Here is a 21,258-nt window from a genome sequence, read left to right as displayed (position 1 = left end):
TTTTGAGCTTGAATATTCATGAAAATTTTAGACTGTTCATTTTCAAATCTTATAAAAATCTAACCACGTGTCAGAATCAGATGATCCAAAAGCCCCGTTCCTATGAAATCAAGCATTTACAACACATGTCTGGTGAAATTTAAGAAAAACATGTGAAAAAAAAAAAAAAAACTTCGAAAGCCCCTACTCTCTATCCTGTAACATGATGACTAAGATTCCCAACTATTACTTATTTGTATCTTGTAAATCTTCACAGCGCTTCCTAATCTTTTTACTGCACGGGTAAACCCATTTTGAAATAGCATAACAACATTGCCCTCCCACATTTTTGTTTATGACATGCACCCTCAGTTACTTTTGGGCAAAGGGTTCCATAAATGTAGGGCTATTCTGAAATGCCATTTTCTCAAAGGATTAGGGTTTAGTAAATGTAGCCGTTGAAGTACGTTCCCCGAGTACCTATAAAAACCATTTGATTTCCCCCACTTCGGCTCTCAACAATCTCTGGCACTTCACACTAGCCGTCTTCAGCCTTATCTCTACTGCATCTCCTTGTAGGGCTCCTCTTCTTCTTCTACAAACAACCCGAGGACATCCCTTTGCACCAAAGGTGAACACGTAAAACCTTCCCTTATGAAAGTTCTATTTTCTCTTGTTTGTTTTTCCTCCTATTGGGGATGGTATGGTAGGTTGCTAAGTTTGGTGATTCTGTGTTGTGTTTTGTTCAGAGAAAGATGGCCAAGAAGAAGGTCGCAAAGGTAGCGAGCAACGAGGGAGCAGAGGAGAAGAAGGTCGCCAAGGCTGCGAGCAACAAGGAGGGAGGAGAGGAGCTGAAGGCCAAGATACCCGCCATCAATGAAGACCACCAGATTGCAACCAACCTCAAGTCCCTAAACGATCTCCTCGTGAAGCAGACGATGGAGCTCAGGCAACAGGTAGCCGCTCTGCAGACGCTGAAGGAGAAGCTCGAGCACGATGTCTCGCAGGCGGAGGAGAGAGCTCAAGCGTTGGTGGCGGAGAGAAACTTGTGCATTCAGAAGCAGAGGGACTCCGAAGAGGAGCGCCATGCCTGTTCTGCCATCTTCGACATCGAGCGGATGCTGAACGCCACCGTCATCGCTTCGCATATATCCCAGCACAACGAAGAGGCTGAGAAATGGGAGAGAGCGATGAAGTCTTGTCTGCAAGAAGCGCAGGAGAACCAGGAAGCTGTTCAAGAGGCGTGGAGGGTTGAGAAGGAAGGACTGGAGAACGCCATCTCCCACCGAGAAGCCAAGATTTCCGAGATGGTTGAACTGAGGCAAGAAATCGAGAAGTCGTGGAAGACGGAGAAGGCGGGACTGGAGGATACAATCTCTTCCCAAGGAACCAAGATTTCCGAGATGGTCGAGGCGAAAGAAGCCATGGAAGAATCATGGAAGACTGAGAAAGAGGAGTTGCAGAGGACCATATCCACCCTCGAGTCTGAAACCTGCAGGATGACAGGACTGAATGAGGAAAGCGAAAAAAGGATTCGCGAACGAAATCTTCAGATAGCCGAGCTACAGGGTGATGTAGGAAGATTGAATGCGAGAATCACGGATTTGGATGAGTCTCGCAGAGATTTGTTGAGTACCAACGATCGGATTCGCGAAGAACTGCAGCAATCCAAGGATGACTTCCTGAGAGTCTCGAGCGAGAACGAGGAACTGAACAGAATGGCTTCAAAGCTCAAGTTGGAGACGGAAGAGAAGGATGTTCTGCTCAAGTCGTTGAAAGAAGAAGTGGATGCACTTGAGAGGAAGGGAGCAGAGTGGATGAAGAGATTTGAAGGTGCAAGCTCGTTGGGAGAGAAACTGTTCTGCATGTTGAAGAGAACGGCAGAGATGTTGAGTACTTTCGAGAGCGGGGAAATGATGGTAGCTAAAGGGAGCAGAGAAGGTGGTGATGAAGAAAGTGAGAAGAGGTATGAAGTGGAACTTGAGGTTATCTGTGAGGCTTTCAAGAAGAAAGCAGAGAAGGTGCAGGAGGTGGCGATGAGAATCGACAACCTGATGGCTGAGTTGGTGGAGTCCGAAAACAAGAGACGTATGAACGTATGGTATACCATATTCTCGTCACTCACGGGTGCTGGTGTGGTCATTACCCTTGCTTTCATTGCCAAATTGCGTTGGTGACTGCAACTCTCTCTCTGCTTTTTAAGATGTATCAGCCGTTAAACTATATGAATGCAAGCCAAGGTCTACGCCTTTTTTGTCAATTTCATATACTGTTAGTTCCTCAGTAATGGGTTGGTGTTTTTCTTTCTGATTTTCCACTGTTAAATTGTGTCTGTGCCATAGTTATTGAAAGCTTCTTGTTACACAGAGAAACGCACTTTTTCAGGAGCACTTTTGGAAGAGAGAAAGATGTAAAAAAACGATGCAAAATGGAAAATTCATACTGATTTTCTAACCCTTCCAAACAAGAGACTTTTTGCTGAAATAGTTTTTCTAAGTACATTTTTTGATAGAAAATATTCCTTTAAAGGGGGGTGGAAGAAATGTTTTCTACAAAAAGGAAATAGTGATTTACACTCCCCACCACATTTCTCACCGCATCTCACCACCACCTATCGACCATCAGGGAAAAATTTTCTCATGCTACACAAACAAAAGAAAACTTTTCATTTAGAAAAGTTACCATATCAAAACTTCTCATAAACAAAACTTTTTTTTTCTTATCAGAGTTTTTCTTGCTTCCAAAATGTGCCCTGGAAGTGCACTTCAAAAACAGAAAATTGGCCGTATCCCCCCAAAAAAAAAGAGAACCTATAGGAAATCTGCTTCCTTTTAATGGAAAGATCGCTAGCATAACCCTTAGCTTCTTCCACTGGCTTCTTGTCACTGCCCCTCACTTTCATATTAAAAGGTAATATTATTTTCTATGTTGCCGTATCATTTCCTACTCATTTTTATGCTGTTTCTTCTTCACTTCGGGTCACTTCATAATTTTTATGCGTTTTTTTTTTCATGTACTTTCGCTTCTTGTATCCATTTTATTTCCTGTTAACTATGATCTCTGTGGGTCGGTTAACAAACTGAAACTGAGATGTCAGTGTTGGAGTGACAACAGTAGTAGAATGGCTGGAATTCTTAGAGAAATTGAAGCAAGATTCCAGCATAAAGTGTGGCAAAAGGGTTTTTCAATTCTAGTCTTAAACCAAACATTTGGGATGATGGCTTCGAAGGTGTGGAGCACGTAAACTGCGCAGCCATAGTCCTTTTCCCATGAGCCATTGAACTGTTCAATCTCTTAAGTGTCCATCCACAGATTATTCAGATAACAAACTTCTTTATTTATGTATGAGACAATCGTTTGCAACAGCATTTATGTAAGATAATCCTCTTTTACATGATAGAAGATAATAAACAATTACAAATAATAATGTGGAGGGGGATTGCAAGGATAAATACTATGTGTGCATCATATGATGAAGTAACTAGGGTTCCAAGACTTCTACCTACGTTTCTACAGGCACGTCTTCTCCAAATGAGTTTTCACAAGTGATACAAGGATACACTAGTAAACACTATATACATCACATGAAGTAATTAGCTTTCCAGTAAACACTATATACATCAAATGAGAGTTTTTTCCTTCAGTTCAAGCTGAAACTTCCCAACTAGCAATTACACGGTCCCAGGAAGAGCTCACCAGTGTAGGATTGAAAGGATGCCAACTGTCAACTGCAGTCCCTCACAGTTGATGAATGATACACTAGTTTACTGACAGTAGCCCCCGTAATCTGAAAAAGCAAAACTGGTTCCATCAAATGACATACAATAGCACACACGCTCTACAACCAGTGTTAATCTCATGCTCGAAATATAATGGAAAGCAGTCAGCAGTCATGCAACTATTGACTATACAATCAGAAGCAAAAAGTTCGTTAGAACATCCAAAGAAATCCCAAATCTAAGCAAGAAAAGCCAGCAAAACTCATACCACATCATAAACATAAATGCACCCATCATGGGAGCCGGTATATATATACTTCTGGCCAGTGCTGCAACAGTAAAGAAAATGATTTAAAAAAAAAAGAAATTAGTTAATGGCAATTAAGTTGCATGCTTGTTTCTTGACAAGCTGATTGCATCCAATGAACATTACAGTTGGGGAAGAAAATAGGAACACGATATATATATATATATATATATATATATATATATATATATATATATATATATATATATATATATATATATAGAGAGAGAGAGAGAGAGAGAGAGAGAGAGAAGCCCATAACAGTGGACAAGCAAATCGTCCACTGTTATCAGACACATCTACTGCTGATTGCACACGGATCAGCGGCATAAATTTTTGTTAAAGTTAAAACAGGAATTACCGGCGGTAGCAACCACCACTAATTACCATTTTTCCGACCAGCAAATTTGGTGGCAGTCACGACCGCTGCTAATGATCCTAATCCAACGCTGGATGTGCATTGTTCAATGCACATCTAGTGTTAAGGCCGTCCACTCTTACGGCTTTTCCTCTCTCTCTCTCTCTATCAATATATATATATATATATATATATATATATATATATATATATATTTGGTGCTATTGAAGGCACCAAATTATATGAAACTATTGAGCTGAAAATCATAGGTTTAAAAAAAATGTAAATTAAATACTATGGATGTGATCTACAATGTTTGTTTAGTGGGAAATGAGTTTTCAATCATGATTGTGACACATAAGCAGGTTTTTCAAGGGCTTCAAAAATTAACGGTCCATAATGCACTAAAATTTCATGAATCAAAAAATCATATTTTTGAATCGAAATAACACCATTCAAGTTGATCCTTAGCAAACAAACCTTCCTGAACCCATCTATGTGGTCAGATTGAGTTGATAAAACTTGAACCTATGATTTTCAACTCAATAGTTCCTATATAATTTGGTTCCTTCAATAACACCAAATATTAACCTATATATATATATATATATAGAGAGAGAGAGAGAGAGAGTAGGTGGTAGCTGCCTACCACCAACCTACCAGGCTTTGAAAGGATTTTTTCTAAAACCTGACCATACAGATGTGATCTGCATGCTTGATTTTATAGGAATCGACTTTTGGATCATCCGATTCCGACACACATGTAGGTTTTTATAAGATTTAAACATCGATAGTCTACAAATTTCAAAAATATTCAATGCTTAAAAAGTCAGGTTTTTTATCGACAAAACATGATCCAAGTGTCATTTCTTAGCAAATCAACCATGCCGAACACATCGGCAGGGTCAGATTTGCGAAAAACAACCCGGAAACACTTATTTACTGGTTGTAAGCAGCTACCACTTTCCTATATATATATATATATATATATGAGAGAGAGAGAGAAAGAAAGAAAGAAAGAACAATATGTTAGCTCCTAAACAGTTTAATCTCTTAAAAGTCCTAAACACTTCAAAAAATCATAGTTACAGGTATTTTTTGCTTGATCTAAACCTGTACATGTATTTATCATTGTCTATTTACTAAAAATTGTGTTTTAGATCAAAGCAATCTAACCAAAAAGTTTTATTTTTTCATCATCAAGTTTTATGTGATATAAACTATGGTTTTTTTGTCGCTTTAAAAAAACACTTCTAAACATGAAAAGTAAATCATCTAAAGTTTGTTTTCTTCTATGGAAACTATATAGAATATGTCTTCAAGTTAATGTTAGCAACGCAGATACCTTTTTAAGCTATTTAGGATGGTTTAGGTGAAAGCTGTCTAGGGTCTTCTGAAGAGAAGAGAATGAAAGGGTACCTAGACATATGAGAGAAGTAACAATGTATGAGTGTACACAACACTTTGTGCCCTTTGTATGTAGCCAATGATTGATCATCTGGATGCTTTAAATTTCTGCAGTAGGCTGGGTAATCCACCCATCGATAGTCCCACTCAGTGTAGCACATCCTCCTGGGAAATGCACTGCATATGCAAAACAAATCAACCAAAATATCCTGCGAACTACACCCGCATTTAACAAACAGAGTTTGGTAAACTATCTAGTTTTTTTTTCAAGGATACCACATTTTCTCTGGATACTTCTGCCAAGAATGCAACCCAGCATGCACATAGACTTCCGCCTTGCATGTTCTCTAATATTCATATGCATGAGTTGTTCTAACTTATCATGTCAATGTGCAAAATCAATAATATTATGTCCAATATACAGATATTGAAACTTGGCACAAAAGACTTGGACATCCAAAGCTATATAAAAATGCCTCTTTCCTTTTGTGGAAAAAATTTGTAATGAAGAAGATAGTTGCAAAGATTGTATTCTTAGCAAGATGAAATATATTTCATTTCCAAATATAACCTTTGTGTCCAAAATACCTTTTGAATTAGTGCACTCGGATGTTTGGGGACCTTCTGACTTTAATAGGATATGTATGGATCTATTTTCTCAAGTTTAAATACGATGTTTTTTCTTTCTTTAAAGAATTTCATATGATTGTCAAAAATTAATTTCAAATCAATATTTTCATCCTTAGATCTGACTCGGTGGTTAGTACTTATCTAATGAATTTCACAATTATTTAAAACAAAATGGTATTTGTCACCTAAAGTCTTATCCTATAACTCCTCAACAAAATGGTTTAGCAGAAAGAAAACATAGGCATATTATGAAAACTGCAAGGACTCTTCTTATATCTAAAGATATTCTGAAAAATTTATGGGTCGAGGTCATTCTAACATCAATTTATTTGTTAAATAGAATGTTCTCATCATCATTGCAAAATGCTTCTCTATATGAAAAACTATTTCAAAGAACACCCAATTTTAAGCGTTTGCCTATTTTTTGTTGTAAATGTTATGTTCTCTTGCACAAAAAAGATAAGCTATCTCCAAAAGCCATTGAGGGTGCTTTTATTGGTTATGGAGTGAATCTAATAATTGTTATGTCTTAAGGATGTGACCTTTCTTGAAAATGAAAATGGTTTTGATAAGGATGATAGAAAAGAGGAAATAGATTATACTTTTTGTTTGATCTCTTACTAAGAGAAGTTAATTCTAATAATGATAACCCTTTGAATGATAATGCTAAAGAGTTCGTTGTTGATGATCATGAGCATTCTAATTATGAGAATGATAGATCTTCATTAAATACTAATGATAATAATTGATAAACCCATACAAGTGCATTCCCAGCGTGAACAACCAAATCCTCCAAGTGCGTTAGAAAAATACTCACATAACCCTTCTATAGAAGAAATTCCTTTTAGAAGATCCACTCGTATACCTATTCCACCAAGTAGGTTTGTGTCATATGTTTCATTGTATCATAACTATAGAGCATGTTTGATAGCATTGCAGTCCTATTATGAGTCATCACATTATAATGAAGCCAAAAATATTTTTCATTGGGTAGAAGCTATGAATATAGAGTTAAATGCCCTTAAAAAAGTCAAAACCTAAGAAATAGTTACACTACCTTTGAGAAAGAAAGCCATAGATTGTAAATGGGTTTTTAAGGTCAAAACCAAAAGTGATGGAATTCTTAGAATATATAAAGTGAGGTTAGTAGCAAAAAGATATTCTCAAGAGTATGGAATCTACTATGAGGAAGCCTTTGCGCCTGTAGCTAGGATGACTAGTGTTAGGACTCTTATATTTGTTGTCTCAATTCAAAAATTACCAATATATCAATTAGACGTAAAGAATGTGTTTTTTAATAGAGAATTAAATGATTAAGTTTATATGGATCCTCTGTCGAGATTTGATATTGAAAAAGGTAAATCTCTTAAACTTAAAAAAGCTTTATATGGTCTTAAACAGACTCCTAAGGCTTGATATGATAGATTTAGCGATGTCATGACTCATTTGGGTTTTCATTTTTGCTATATTGACATTGTTCTTTTTGTTAAGAGTGCAGGTTCTAATGTTATTTTTCTATTGTATGTAAATGACATGATAATAACTGAAAATGATAAACAGGGAGTTAATGATATTAAAAATGTTTTAAAAGAAATTTTGATATATCTGATTTGAGCTTTTTTCATATAGTTTTTAGATAACGAAGTTGCTTACTCTCCTCAAGGGTATATTCTTTCCCAGATGAAGCTTGTTGCAGACATTTGTGCTAAATCTAAAAAAATTTATGATAAGAAAGTAGAGACCCCTGAAGTGATCAATGCAAAATTAAGGCTTGAAGATGGGACTCTTCTTGAAGATACTACATCTTAAAGACAATTAATTGGGTCTCTCACTTGTTTATCACCTGACTAGACATTGCCCATGTTTACTCAGCTAGCTAGTTTCAGCATGCTCCTACCACAGTGCACAAGTATTGTTTTACAGATTGTCAGATACATAAAGAATACTATTACTAAAGGGTTTTTCTTATCCTCTTCTTCATCCTTGAATGTACTTTCTTATACTGATGCAGATTGGGGAGAAAATCCTAATGATAAAGTCTCAACCACTGTTTTTTGTATTTTTTTAAAAGACTAATTTCTTAAAGATGCAAGAAGCAACAAAATGTATCATTATCCTCAACTAAAGCCGAGTATCGTGTTATGGCTATGATAACAATGGAGCTTGCATGGCTAGCAACCTTCTAAGAGACATGGGAGTTGTCATCTCAGAGCCTTCGAAGATGTGTTGCGATAATAAGAGTATAATCTACATTGCAAGCAACCATACCTTCCATGAGCGAACAAAGCACATTGAGATGGATTGCCATTATGTACGTGATGAGTATTTAAGAGAAACTATTGAGTTGTTGTATGTCACATCGGAGTATTATTTTTACAGATTTTTTCACTAAAATGCTTCATACACCTCGGTTTATTTTTCTCCTCAACAAACTTTCAGTAACCTCACTATAAGTTTGAGGGGGGTGTTAATATATATATATATATATATACACATTCATGGAAAAAGTTGTAGTTGCGCGCGCAACCCTTAGGTGCGCAACTCTATTGGCCGTCCATCGTGGCTTTGATGGAAGGCCAGCACAAAAAACACAAAAAAAAATGCTAAAATGCTCTATTTACGCATTTTAGCGACACTTGTTGCTCATCCTTTAGCAATGCTTTATATTGTCGCTAAACACCCGTGAAAGGACACAAGCATCTTTTATTTTTTGTTTAGCGGCAGTTTCGACCACTGCTAAATCGTCAAAATGAGAAAAAAACATGCTTTTCAGCATGTTTTTCCGCACTTTTCGATGGTTGTCCATCAAGCCTGCGATTGACAGCTAGCAAAGTTGCACTGGTAGTTGCGCACCTAAGGGTTGCGCAGATATCACTCACCCTATATTCATGTATGTATATATATATATTATTAACATATATATTTTTTTACATGTATACCTTTTTATAATAGGTCATGCTTAGGAGCATTTTTGTCGTTTTCTTTTGTAATAGGTGTTGTCCTCTAGGGCCAGTTTTTTGCACTTTATTTTTTGTATTTCCCCATTTAGAGTAGGGGCTATATAGTCAAAATTACCATAGAGTCATTAGGGCTCCAACAGTCATAAATATGACCGTTGGAGGGCTCCCAACGACTCTATTGGGAGCCCTTCCTCTCATTTGCAATCTATAAATAGGGACATTTGGTCCCCATTTGTTTTATGCGTTTCTCTAAGCATTCTTATCAATAAGAGATATTTTTTATGCTGCATCATTACATCACTCATGAAGGGACACTTGTTCCTAGAAGTTCTGACATTATGTATCTTCCTAACACCTTTTTTGCTCATCCTTTAGCAATGCTTTATATTGTCGCTAAACACCCGTGAAAGGACACAAGCATCTTTTATTTTTTGTTTAGCGGCAGTTTCGACCACTGCTAAATCGTCAAAATGAGAAAAAAACACGCTTTTCAGCATGTTTTTCCGCACTTTTTCGATGGTTGTTCATCAAGCCTGCGATTGACAGCTAGCAAAGTTGAGCTGGTAGTTACGCACCTAAGGGTTGCGCAGTTACCACTCACTCTATATTCATGTATGTATGTATATATATATATATATATATATATATATATATATATATATATATATATATATATATATATATATATTATTAACATATATATTTTTTTACATGTATACCTTTTTATAATAGGTCATGCTTAGGAGCATTTTTGTCGTTTTCTTTTGTAATAGGTGTTGTCCTCTAGGGACAGTTTTTTGCACTTTATTTTTTGTATTTCCCCATTTAGAGTAGGGGCTATATAGTCAAAATTACCATAGTCATTAGGGCTCCAACGGTCATAAATATGACCGTTGGAGGGCTCCCAACGACTCTATTGGGAGCCCTTCCTCTCATTTGCAATCTATAAATAGGGACATTTGGTCCCCATTTGTTTTATGCGTTTCTCTAAGCATTCTTATCAATAAGAGATATTTTTTATGCTGCATCATTACATCACTCATGAAGGGACACTTGTTCCTAGAAGTTCTGACATTATGTATCTTCCTAACACCTTTTTTGCTCATCCTTTAGCAATGCTTTATATTGTCGCTAAACACCCGTGAAAGGACACAAGCATCTTTTATTTTTTGTTTAGCGGCAGTTTCGACCACTGCTAAATCGTCAAAATGAGAAAAAAACACGCTTTTCAGCATGTTTTTCCACACTTTTTCGATGGTTGTCCATCAAGCCTGCGATTGACAGTTAGCAAAGTTGAGCTGGTAGTTACGCACCTAAGGGTTGTGCAGTTACCTCTCACTCTATATTCATGTATGTATATATATATTATTAACATATATATTTTTTTACATGTATACCTTTTTATAATAGGTCATGCTTAGGAGCATTTTTGTCGTTTTCTTTTGTAATAGGTGTTGTCCTCTAGGGACAGTTTTTTGCACTTTATTTTTTGTATTTCCCCATTTAGAGTAGGGGCTATATAGTCAAAATTACCATAGAGTCATTAGGGCTCCAACGGTCATAAATATGACCGTTGGAGGGCTCCCAACGACTCTATTGGGAGCCCTTCCTCTCATTTGCAATCTATAAATAGGGACATTTGGTCCCCATTTGTTTTATGCATTTCTCTAAGCATTCTTATCAATAAGAGATATTTTTTATGCTGCATCATTACATCACTCATGAAGGGACACTTGTTCCTAGAAGTTCTGACATTATGTATCTTCCTAACACCTTTTTTGCTCATCCTTTAGCAATGCTTTATATTGTCGCTAAACACCCGTGAAAGGACACAATCATCTTTTATTTTTTGTTTAGAGGCAGTTTTGACCGCTGCTAAATCGTCAAAATGAGAAAAAAACATGTTTTTCTGCACTTTTTCGATGGTTGTCCATCAAGCCTGCGATTGACAGCTAGCAAAGTTGAGCTGGTAGTTACACACCTAAGGGTTGCGCAGTTACCACTCACTCTATATTCATGTATGTATATATATATATATTATTAACATATATATTTTTTTACATGTATACCTTTTTATAATAGGTCATGCTTAGGAGCATTTTTGTCTTTTTCTTTTGTAATAGGTGTTGCCCTCTAGGGACAGTTTTTTGCACTTTATTTTTTGTATTTTCCCATTTAGAGTAGGGGCTATATAGTCAAAATTACCATAGAGTCATTAGGGCTCCAACAGTCATAAATATGACCGTTGGAGGGCTCCCAACGACTCTATTGGGAGCCCCTCCTCTCATTTGCAATCTATAAATAGGGACATTTGGTCCCCATTTGTTTTATGCGTTTCTCTAAGCATTCTTATCAATAAGAGATATTTTTTATGCTGCATCATTACATCACTCATGAAGGGACACTTGTTCCTAGAAGTTCTGACATTATGTATCTTCCTAACACCTTTTTTTTTCTTGACATTCGCCGTAATCTCATTTTTGTTGCTCAACTTTGTGATCAATCTAAGTCTTACATTTTCTTTACCCTGTCTTATGTGTCTGTGAAGGATCTTCACATGAATTGGATGTTCATTGAGGGAAGGAAATATGGAAATCTCCATGTCATCAATGGATCTAAGCTTCTGTCATCATTGTCTTTTAGTCCAGTTTTAATGTCTACTATTGAGAGTCAAAATAAAAAAACTAAGTTGTGGTATCAAAAGCTCAGTCATTGCAATTTCAATTTTCACAATGTCTTATTTAATAAGAATCTTGTTCCTTTAAAAAACAAGATTCCCAAAGTTTCATCCATTTGTCCTTTCAGTTTAATTTGTAAGAGCCATGAGCTTTCCTTTGGAATATCTAATAAAAAGCCTTCTTTTCCTTTTGAATTGGTTCATCCTTCCCTTGTTCTTTCCTTTTCTAAATCTCGATATTATGTTACATTTGTAGATGATTTCAGAAGATATACTTAGATCTTTTTACTTAAATCTAAAGATCAAGTACTTTCTATCTTCAAGAATTTTAAGAATTATGTTGAAAATCATTTTTCTCGTAAAATTCTTACCCTCAGGAGTGATGGTGGTGGGGAGTACACATCTAGTGCATTCACACAATTCCTAAAGGATAATGGCATCTTGCATGAGATGTGATATCCTTGAACACCATAACAAAATGGTGTTGCTGAGTGTAAACACCAACATATAGTTGAAATTGTCCTTACTATGATGGTTGTGTCCAACCTTAGAACTAATTTATAGACAAGGGCATTCCATACTGCACCTTTTCTTTTTAATCGAATGCCTTTGACGAACCTGAATCGTCATACACTGTATTTCTTGATGTTTGAAAAAGAGCCAGATTATATGCACATTAAGGTTTTTGGCTGATGCTGTCCACATCCATAGGACTCTTAGAGGTTCCAAGAGCCAGGCCTTGTCAGTTCATTGGTTATGATGATGAGTATAAAGGCTATAAACGTTTTAACCATGCTTCTCGTAAACTTATCATATCATGAGATGTTTTTTATGAGAACATGATGGGAAATTTAGCAGCGACTCTAATTTTACACAGTCACATCGATTGTCTACCTTTTGGCCTTCATTCCACAATGTTCATATGTCAGTGGAAACAGCAGTCCAGCACATCATTCTGATCAGATTCAGCATAAACTCGTGGCTCAAATCAGCATTAATGCTGATTTTCCCACACAAGTGAGAAGATATTCGAGGGTGAGGCATTTTCTAGATCGTTTTCACAAATGAATCTTCCTTTTTAGGCTTTATTGTGTTTGCTGCAGACCATGAGAATGAAAAAGAACCTACCTCATATGGAGCAGCTAGCCAAAATCCTCGGTGGGTAAAAGCCATGAATGAAAAAATCAAGTCAATTCATGAATGCAATACATGGACAGTAGTTGCAGGAAAGAACATTGTAGGTTGTGGATGGGTATACAAAGGTAAATATAAGTCTGATGGAAGCACAAAAAGATTCAAAGCACGTCTTGTTGCCAAAAGATATACCCAAGAACACTGACTGGATTTAGATGAAACTTTCAGCCATGTCATTTGAATGGGTATGATAAGGGTGGTCATATCTATTGCAGCTGCTCACAAATGGCCCCTAATTCAGCTAGATGTGAAGAACGTCTTTCTTCATGGGAATTTACATGAGAAAGTTTACATGGAGCACCCTCCCGGGTACCCAAAAAGTGATATCAAAGGCACGGTTTTCAAATTGAATAAGGCTATCTATAGGCTGAAGCAAGAATCTAGAGCCTGGTTTGAGACCTTTAGTGATGTGATCAAGCATCTTGGGTTCACAAGAAGTCGTCGTGATTATTCGCTATTTGTTCATCATGACAACAAAGGTATGACTATTTTGCTAGTTTATGTGGATGATATAGTCATAACAGGGAGTAACATTTCTAGAATTAAAAAGTTGAAAAGAGTGCTACATGATTGATACTCTCGTTCTTACTCAATGTCAATATGCTTGTGATCTTCTTTAGTGAAGTGGGATGTTGCAATGCAAACCAACCAAAACTCCCATGGCTCAAAGTGTGAAATTGCAGGACACTCAAGATGATGATTTGTTACTTGAGCAGCCAGAAAAATTCAGAAGCATAGTGGGAGCCCTACAATACATGACTTTCACTAGACCTGATCTTTTTTATGTTGTCAACCAAGTTTCTTAATACATGCATACGCCTAGGTAAAGCCACATGAAAGTTGTCAAGGAAATTTTGTGATATATTAAAGATACTTTGTCTGACAGCCTGGTTTACAATAGAGGAATTGGAACTACTATCCATTCACAGGTCACTATTATAGCATATTCATATGTTGATTGGGCAGGGACCTAACCACCAGATGGTCGATAACTGATTACAAGGTATACCTCGAGACGCATCTTGTATCTTAGTCCAGTAAAAGGCAAAGAACTGTGGCTAGATCTAGTACAAAAGCAAAATATAGTCATGGTAGCTGTTACAGCAGAAGCCTTGTGAATTAGTTAGAAACCTCTTAACAGTGTTGCATCAAGGAATAATGAAGTCAGTGTTATATTAGCACACACACACACACACACACACACACACACACACACACACACACACACACACACACACACATATATATATATATATAGAGAGAGAGAGAGAGAGAGATCAAACATTGTCAAATCTATAGAAAATTTGTAATGAACCTCCTTGGCCATTTTCCCACATGCATGATGGTGCGGCAAGCATGATGCCATGACACCCTGAAAGATATGCGCAAAACTGTGTCTTTCTGGTATAGCTTGCCATTCGAGAACTTTGGTGAAGAAGAAATTGTTTTCACTATTTCACTGTTCTCAAGATTAAAGCTTTGAAGAGAAGATAATGCTCTAAAACAATCTGCTTATTGTCAGAAATCCTCCTCCTCTAGGAAGAATCAAGTTTATAAAGGAAACAATCGGTTAATCAGGATAATGAGAATGAGTGCAGCTTTAAGAAGTAAGTGTCAAGTATACTTGTCCCCTATTTTCGCCTAGGAATGCAAAAGGCAAGTCAAATGGAAATTGATCGGCGAAATCAACTTGCGAAAATGAATATGAATGGGATTGCTCGAAAGATTTTTATGTCTTCTTCTAGTAACTGAAAACTCTACGCGTACATGCTTCTTTTTTCATAAGCTGCCATCTATTTGAACAAAGGTACACCAAGTGGGAAAATATGGCTAACATGCAACATGGCAAAACAAAATTCCAAAACCCCAATATCTCAACAGAAAGAGAAGTTTGAATTGAAGTTCCCATGAATTACATACAGTGACGTTAGCAACCGATTGTTCCCTAGCGGTTCCACTTCCTGCATTAACAATATGAACAACAGGCGCCATAGTTGAATACACCTGCAACCGAAGAAGAAGCCACAACATCATGGAACTACTGCAACAAGCATCACCAATTACAAACGATTGGTGAAGCAATCGGGAAGGGAAAAGAAGCAGACTCATGAGGAATCGTTGGTCAGGGGAGAGAGAGGTATCGGTAAGGTCCATCTCAAGTTCTTAACGAGAATATCCTTCTGAACCCTCCATCCGTTCTCAACATTGTATATCCTGATATGTCGATCCTGTCGAGAATACAAGCACACCTACCAGAATGTGAGAAACCAATAAGATCCACTGTGAATTATGTGTCTGGACACGAAGAGATGGAAGTTAAGGCGGGAAGGGGGAAAGGGAGAAGCTACCTGGCAGCCTGCAATGAAGTGGTTGCCGTCGGCGGAGAACTGGGAGACGTAAGCCTTGCTGTTCATCTTATCGACGAACCAGGGGGCCTTGGTGGGCAGGTACCTGCTGAGAACGTGAGAGCAATCCGCCAAGGAGAAGCGTCCTCTTCCACAGAAGTTCGCCTCCCTTCCGGCGAGCATTTTCGCGGTGGAAACGTACATGCCCTGCCTGGCGGGCGGCGGGCAGAGGCGCTGGTACATCTCGGTCGGAGCCGACCGGAGCTTGGTGAGTTGCGAAATCTCTTGATCCACGAGGGAAGGAGGTTGTGCGGAATCCGGCACATCGGCATCGCTGAACGCCTGGGCTTCCTCTGGAACGCCCAGGCGGCTCACGCCGTAGCCCATGTCGAGGTAAGCTTCGGAGACGCTGCTCAAGTCCATGCGCAGGTCGTTGCAATGGCCGATCGATATGCAGCAGCCGGCGGCGCTTCTTTCACTTCCAATTGCATCGTCGCGGAGGCCGAGGCCCTCCACAGCTCTTGGAGTTGTTGCTGTGAGGAGTGGTAGCCTCTGCACGAGTCTGTTTCGACGAAGGCAAGAAGGAGGGGAGGGTGGGGTGGACCCCTATTGCGACAAATATGGGCGATATTTTAAAAATATCGTGAAAAGAATGCGATATATTAGCTTACGGTTTTAAAATTTAAAAACTTGCAAATATTTTCGACAAAAACTTGTTTAATATGCGTTGAATAACATTATTTTCAAGTGAATAAATTCTCATTAAATATTTTGCTAACCGCACTAATTTTCAAATGACACCGGTAAACTGTAAATACGCGGATAAATATCGGTCACAATTAGCGATGAATCGCTGTTCTGTTGGGAGGATGGTTTGAGGCAATTTCTCGCTATAATATCGTGAGAAATTGCTTGAAAGTTTAAAACGGCAATTTCTTGCAAGATTTTCAAAATATCATGAGATTTATGAAAAAACACAAATACCACAATTTAAACACGATACGTTTTTAAATGGTTATTTATCATGAAAAAACCGTGTGTTTTTATTTTTAAATAATTTTTATTAATATTTTCTTATAAAAATATTTTTTATATTTTTGAATTTGTTTTTTTTTGTCAAGATTTTGCCAAGAAAAGACAAGATTTATGAAATTTTTTCAAATTCTTGCAAGTTTTTGAAAAACGAACTTTTGTCACTATGGTGAGGGGAAGAGGTGAGCATTATTGACTAGACAGAGAGATTATAGTTTTAGGTACAATATAAAAAAGTTATTATTTTATTATATAATCACAAGATAAAATTTTGAAAAAGATAATGTAGCGATAAATGTGAAAACTAAAAATAAATATAAATATAAAATTAGTAGTATTTTATGTATGTTTAAAATATTAATCTAATAAGTTTAATAAATATAAATTTAAAATGAATAGTATTTATGTACATTAAAAATATTAGATCTAATAATAGGTTTAACAATAAATTTAAAAGTAACTTTTAGAATTAAGTACGTTATATGATTGCTTTTAATTTAATCAGGTTCAACATTTTGCCATCATAGATTATACATATTGAGTTTTTGTTTTCAGTTGTCATATATTTAAAAGTAGTATACTTTTGACATAATATAATGTAATTAAAATATCAACATGCCACCGATTTTAAGAGTGTCATTAGGTAAATTTTTCTTGTTCATATTTTAAATGTAGCTATTTGTGACTTGTAATGTGATGTTCTCAATGTTGCCGATTAATCGCGATTTACAAATTTGTCGATTAATTAATCACGATTTGGAGAGGAGTTTGCATGCTGAGCTAGACCGATTTTTCTCCCGATTAATCATGATTTGCCGAGGAGGGCAAGTCCCGAGTAATTGCCGAGGACGAGTTTAGCATCCATGGATGCCACCTCTATTGTTTAGGCCAAAAATGAGAAAAAATCTGTAAAAAAATGTGAAAAATAAAATATCCATTTTAGGCCCAAATGTCAGACTACTTTAGTCAATTTTCACATACCTCGCCTGTTTTGCTCACTTCCTATGGTAAGATCGATTTGTGAATGTCATTAAAGCCCTCTTTGGAGTCTAGGAACTGGGATATGAGTTAATGCATTTGGCAAAAAGTTGGTCAAACTATCACCTGGTGGCTGTTTGGAAACTGGTAGCTGGGATGGGAGTTAATGCATTTTAGAGGAAAAGTGGCATTGTATTTACACTAAAGCATGGAATTGACAGCTACCACATCTAGGATTTGGCAGCTGCCACTTCCCATCCCAGCTAGTAGCTTCCAAACAGGGCTTAAGTTGAAATTTGTAAAGAGTTTAATGCCTTCTAAGCCCATATCTTGTGAAAAGGTCAAAGGCTCAAAGCTAAGTGAACTTCTTGGTGAAAAGAGGAGACCTGTCATATGTGCAGTGTGGACAATGATTTTTTTTTAGATGAAATAGTTTGGGGGAAGGCCCCCTCTCTTTTTATTCAAACACTACATAAAATATGCAAAAGAATGAACAAATGGACAACATCCTCTGGCAATACAACAAAACCCCAAGAACAAACCTCCAAAACTGCACTCAACAAAACTAATTACATTCACTCCAAACATCTCACTCATTTGGCCCTTGGCTTAAGCCAAAAAAATATATTAAAAAAGCCTCTTATCCTGAATGAGGAGAAAATATGTTTGTTTCTCTCTTTTTTTAGAGAGATTTTTTTTTATAGTTCCTCATAGACGCGAATTTCGCGTATTTTTCCAAATTTCATAAAGTTTTGAGTAATCATATCATATGAAAATAATCGGAGTGTACGACCATGAAAAATGTCTATCATCTCTTTAAGTGAAGTTTTTTAAAAAGTATCGCTTGTGAAATATAGAGGGATGATATAAGAACTTTCATTTGAAAGTGTGATGTAGTGAACAGGAGGATCGCTCCTGAACTCCAGAAATTAATACCCTACCTCAAAACTAATTGCCTAGGAAAGTAAAAAAATTAATGAAAAATAGCATGAAATTGCAGGTAAATAATCAATCATCAATCCATAGTCCAACTCTCCCTCTACGCAATGCGTATTTACAATGAGCCAAGAGAAGCTCTAATCCTATTACTAATCTAGGATAGATCCAAACTAACAAATATATAAAAATCCAATAATCAAAATGGATCCAAACACATCTTTGGTCTGGTGGTATCTCACTCCCGCTCATGCATCATTCTCTCTTGTTGGAGAAAACTTACCCTCAAGTTTTCTTTCAATTTCTCACGATCTTGGAGAACTATACAACTAGTGCAATCTCCAAAATATGTGGAACTACTACATGTGCACTAGAATATGATAATTGCATGATATAATCCCACAAAAAACTCAAACTTGAGAAGTATCAAGGTCGACCCACGGGTGATTGGTGCAAGAGGGACACAAATGGATATTCATATAGGATATGATCCAATCCATAATGTTCTTGGGTCCTATTATAATGGATTGGATTCAATTTAAACTTAATCAGACCTAGGTAAATTAGAGCGGGTCTTGGATAAAATGGATAGTCTAAGCCTTGAATATAGATTGGTCCAATGGTACTAAGGGTTAAATGGTCTGGTTTAGGAAGATTTTGGATTAGGCATGTGTCCAAAATAAGGTTAATACCTTTAGAAATTGGCGACAAGGTTGAACCAGTTTGAAATATGTATTAGAGGTAAGGACTTGAAGGATTTTGGATCAAAATGAGATTTTGGGACTGGTTTCGAAATGGATCTGGGTCTAAAACATGAGAACAAGTTTGCAGAAGCTTGGGACCACTTGGTACCAGGTCAAAACTGATCTGAACTGCCCTGGAACCAGCCCAAAAAGGAGTTAACCGGTGGGTTAGAACCGGGCCCCGCTGATCCATAATAGGAGCAACCCGTTTTGAATTTGACCCGGTTAGCTCCATTTAAGACTCGAAGTAGGCAACCACCTGATTGATAAAGGGTGGACGAAGAGGGAAAGGTGGTGGAGGCGCTCCTGATCTCGAACAGTCCCCAGCTGATGGTAGTGATTGTCATCTCGGGGAGTTTGACACCTTTTCCTTCACGTTTTTGCAAATCTTACGTTCGGTAACGAACTTTCGAAGGTGTCTTTCACATTGATTTCGTAGTCTCATCTCTTTTGTCAACATATCAAATTTTTTTATTTGTGGCAAAATCTTGTTATACACTCGATCAAATCTCTCACTCGATGTATCATCCAACTTGGTTTCTAAACCATTAATATGTGCTTCCATAGTTGTCAGTAGTTATGCACCTGCTCGGGCTCGTTCATGTTGTAATGATTTGAGCTTGTACTTTGGTATGAGGCTCAGACAAGCAAATGAGTCGAGCTTGATTGACATGTCGATCTTGATAAGGCTTGGCTTGGCTCTCTTAAAAGAAAGCATTTAGGGCTCGTCCCACCCCGCTTTAACCCTTTTTATTTTGAACTAGGGTTTCTCTTTCTCCCCTTCCGCAATCGGTAGTTCTCTTCCCCTCCTGCTCTCGGCTCCCCCTTGCCTCACCTTGACGGTCGACACATCCTCTTTGGCTTCGTTCTTCCAAGTTTTGACGTTGTCGCCCATCACCCACAACCACACTATCCGTCTACACACTATAAGTTTTGAAGTCATTGCCTCTATCTCTCGGTGAACTCCTCAATCCCCTCCCATGTGCAGTGTTGCCTTCCGACTCCTAGCAGTCACACTACAACCTGTGCAGTTGTGCCTCTTGGTGATCGCACACTAGTCACCTGTAACGCTCCAAAATTTTCAACTTAAAAACTTTAAATTTTAACCTTATTTTTTTTAAAATAGCACAGCAGAAATAGTTTGAGTTTTGAAAAGTCGAACAATTCTGATGGGTTACAAAAATGAGAAATAGATTTAAAACAAAGTTCCATCACCATGAAGAGTAAAGATAATTTCATGCATTGTAAATAAATCAAAGTTTATATAATCCCAAAGGTTTAATAAAATATTTCATTAAAATGAGACATCTGTTAGTTGGTTTCAAGATCGGGAACGTCCTTAGGAAGGTTTGGATCGGGAACGTCATTAAAATGAGACACATAGAGGAAGTTTCAAACTTTTTAAGTTTTATAACATTTTATAACATGTCTCAGTTTTTAACAGGTTCGAAATATCAAATGAGTATAAAAAGTTATAAAACTTTCCAGATATAAACTAGACACATAGAGGAAGAAAACCCTTTTTACGGATTTGAAAAATGATCTTCCGTTGGGGAGATATGACTCTTACAAAATGAAATAAAAACCTATGTCACTCAAATAAGGCAGACTGATAGGGGTCTGGTTTTAGATCCAAATAAGGTATCAAATGACCATATAAATCGCTGAAAATTTACAAGAATAAACTAGACTTCATAACGAAGACACCACTTTTTACGGATTTAAAATCCGATCTCTGGTTAGAGAGATACGACCCTGACAAGTTGGTCCTGATTCGGATAGCGATTTGTATCACAAATCGCTGTAGTGTTTAGCGAGAAACACTACAAATCGCTAAACACTACAGCGATTTGTGATACAAATCACTATCCGAATCATGACCAACTTGTCAGGGTCATATCTCCCTAACCAGAGATCGGATTTCAAATCCGTAAAAAGTGGTGTCTTCGTTATGAAGTCTAGTTTATTCCTGTAAATTTTCAGCCATTTATAT

The 21,258-nt window shown here is 37.2% G+C and overlaps 2 protein-coding genes across 2 annotated transcripts; one reads left to right on the top strand and one right to left on the bottom strand.

The window, feature by feature from the left end:
- Window positions 1–502: 502 nt before the first annotated feature.
- Window positions 503–2,239, top strand: LOC149837195 (uncharacterized). Its single transcript, XM_090005879.1, has 2 exons — window positions 503–610; window positions 729–2,239. Exon 2 carries the CDS (start codon window positions 735–737, stop codon window positions 2,154–2,156), a length of 1,422 nt encoding a protein of 473 aa, XP_089862005.1. The 5' UTR covers window positions 503–610; window positions 729–734; the 3' UTR covers window positions 2,157–2,239.
- Window positions 2,240–3,316: 1,077 nt separating this feature from the next.
- LOC149837194 (LEC14B protein-like) lies at window positions 3,317–20,208 on the bottom strand. Its single transcript, XM_090007990.1, has 5 exons — window positions 20,101–20,208; window positions 15,580–16,182; window positions 15,337–15,480; window positions 15,152–15,235; window positions 3,317–3,766 (listed from the first exon to the last, which is right to left on the bottom strand). The coding sequence occupies exons 1-3, from the start codon at window positions 20,206–20,208 to the stop codon at window positions 15,337–15,339; spliced, it is 855 nt and encodes a 284-aa protein (XP_089864116.1). The 3' UTR covers window positions 3,317–3,766; window positions 15,152–15,235.
- Between the last annotated feature and the right edge of the window lie 1,050 nt (window positions 20,209–21,258).

The sequence above is a fragment of the Nuphar pumila genome, chromosome 5, assembly GCF_984573655.1.
Source record: "Nuphar pumila chromosome 5, dmNupPumi1.hap1.1, whole genome shotgun sequence".
Taxonomy (NCBI): Eukaryota; Viridiplantae; Streptophyta; class Magnoliopsida; order Nymphaeales; family Nymphaeaceae; genus Nuphar; species Nuphar pumila.
The sequence above is the reverse complement of the archived record's forward strand: the minus strand, read 5'-3'. Positions and strand labels throughout refer to the sequence as shown.

Excerpts from the sequence above, each read along its gene's own strand:
- LOC149837195 (XM_090005879.1), top strand. The coding sequence starts at position 735 with ATGGCCAAGAAGAAGGTCGCAAAGGTAGCGAGCAACGAGGGAGCAGAG.
- LOC149837194 (XM_090007990.1), bottom strand. The coding sequence starts at position 20,208 with ATGACTTCAAAACTTATAGTGTGTAGACGGATAGTGTGGTTGTGGGTG. Across the intron at positions 16,183-20,100 it reads AGGATGTGTCGACCGTCAAG|GGGTCCACCCCACCCTCCCC; the intron begins GTGAGGCAAGGG and ends TTGTCGCAATAG. Across the intron at positions 15,481-15,579 it reads ACTTCATTGCAGGCTGCCAG|GTGTGCTTGTATTCTCGACA; the intron begins GTAGCTTCTCCC and ends ACATTCTGGTAG.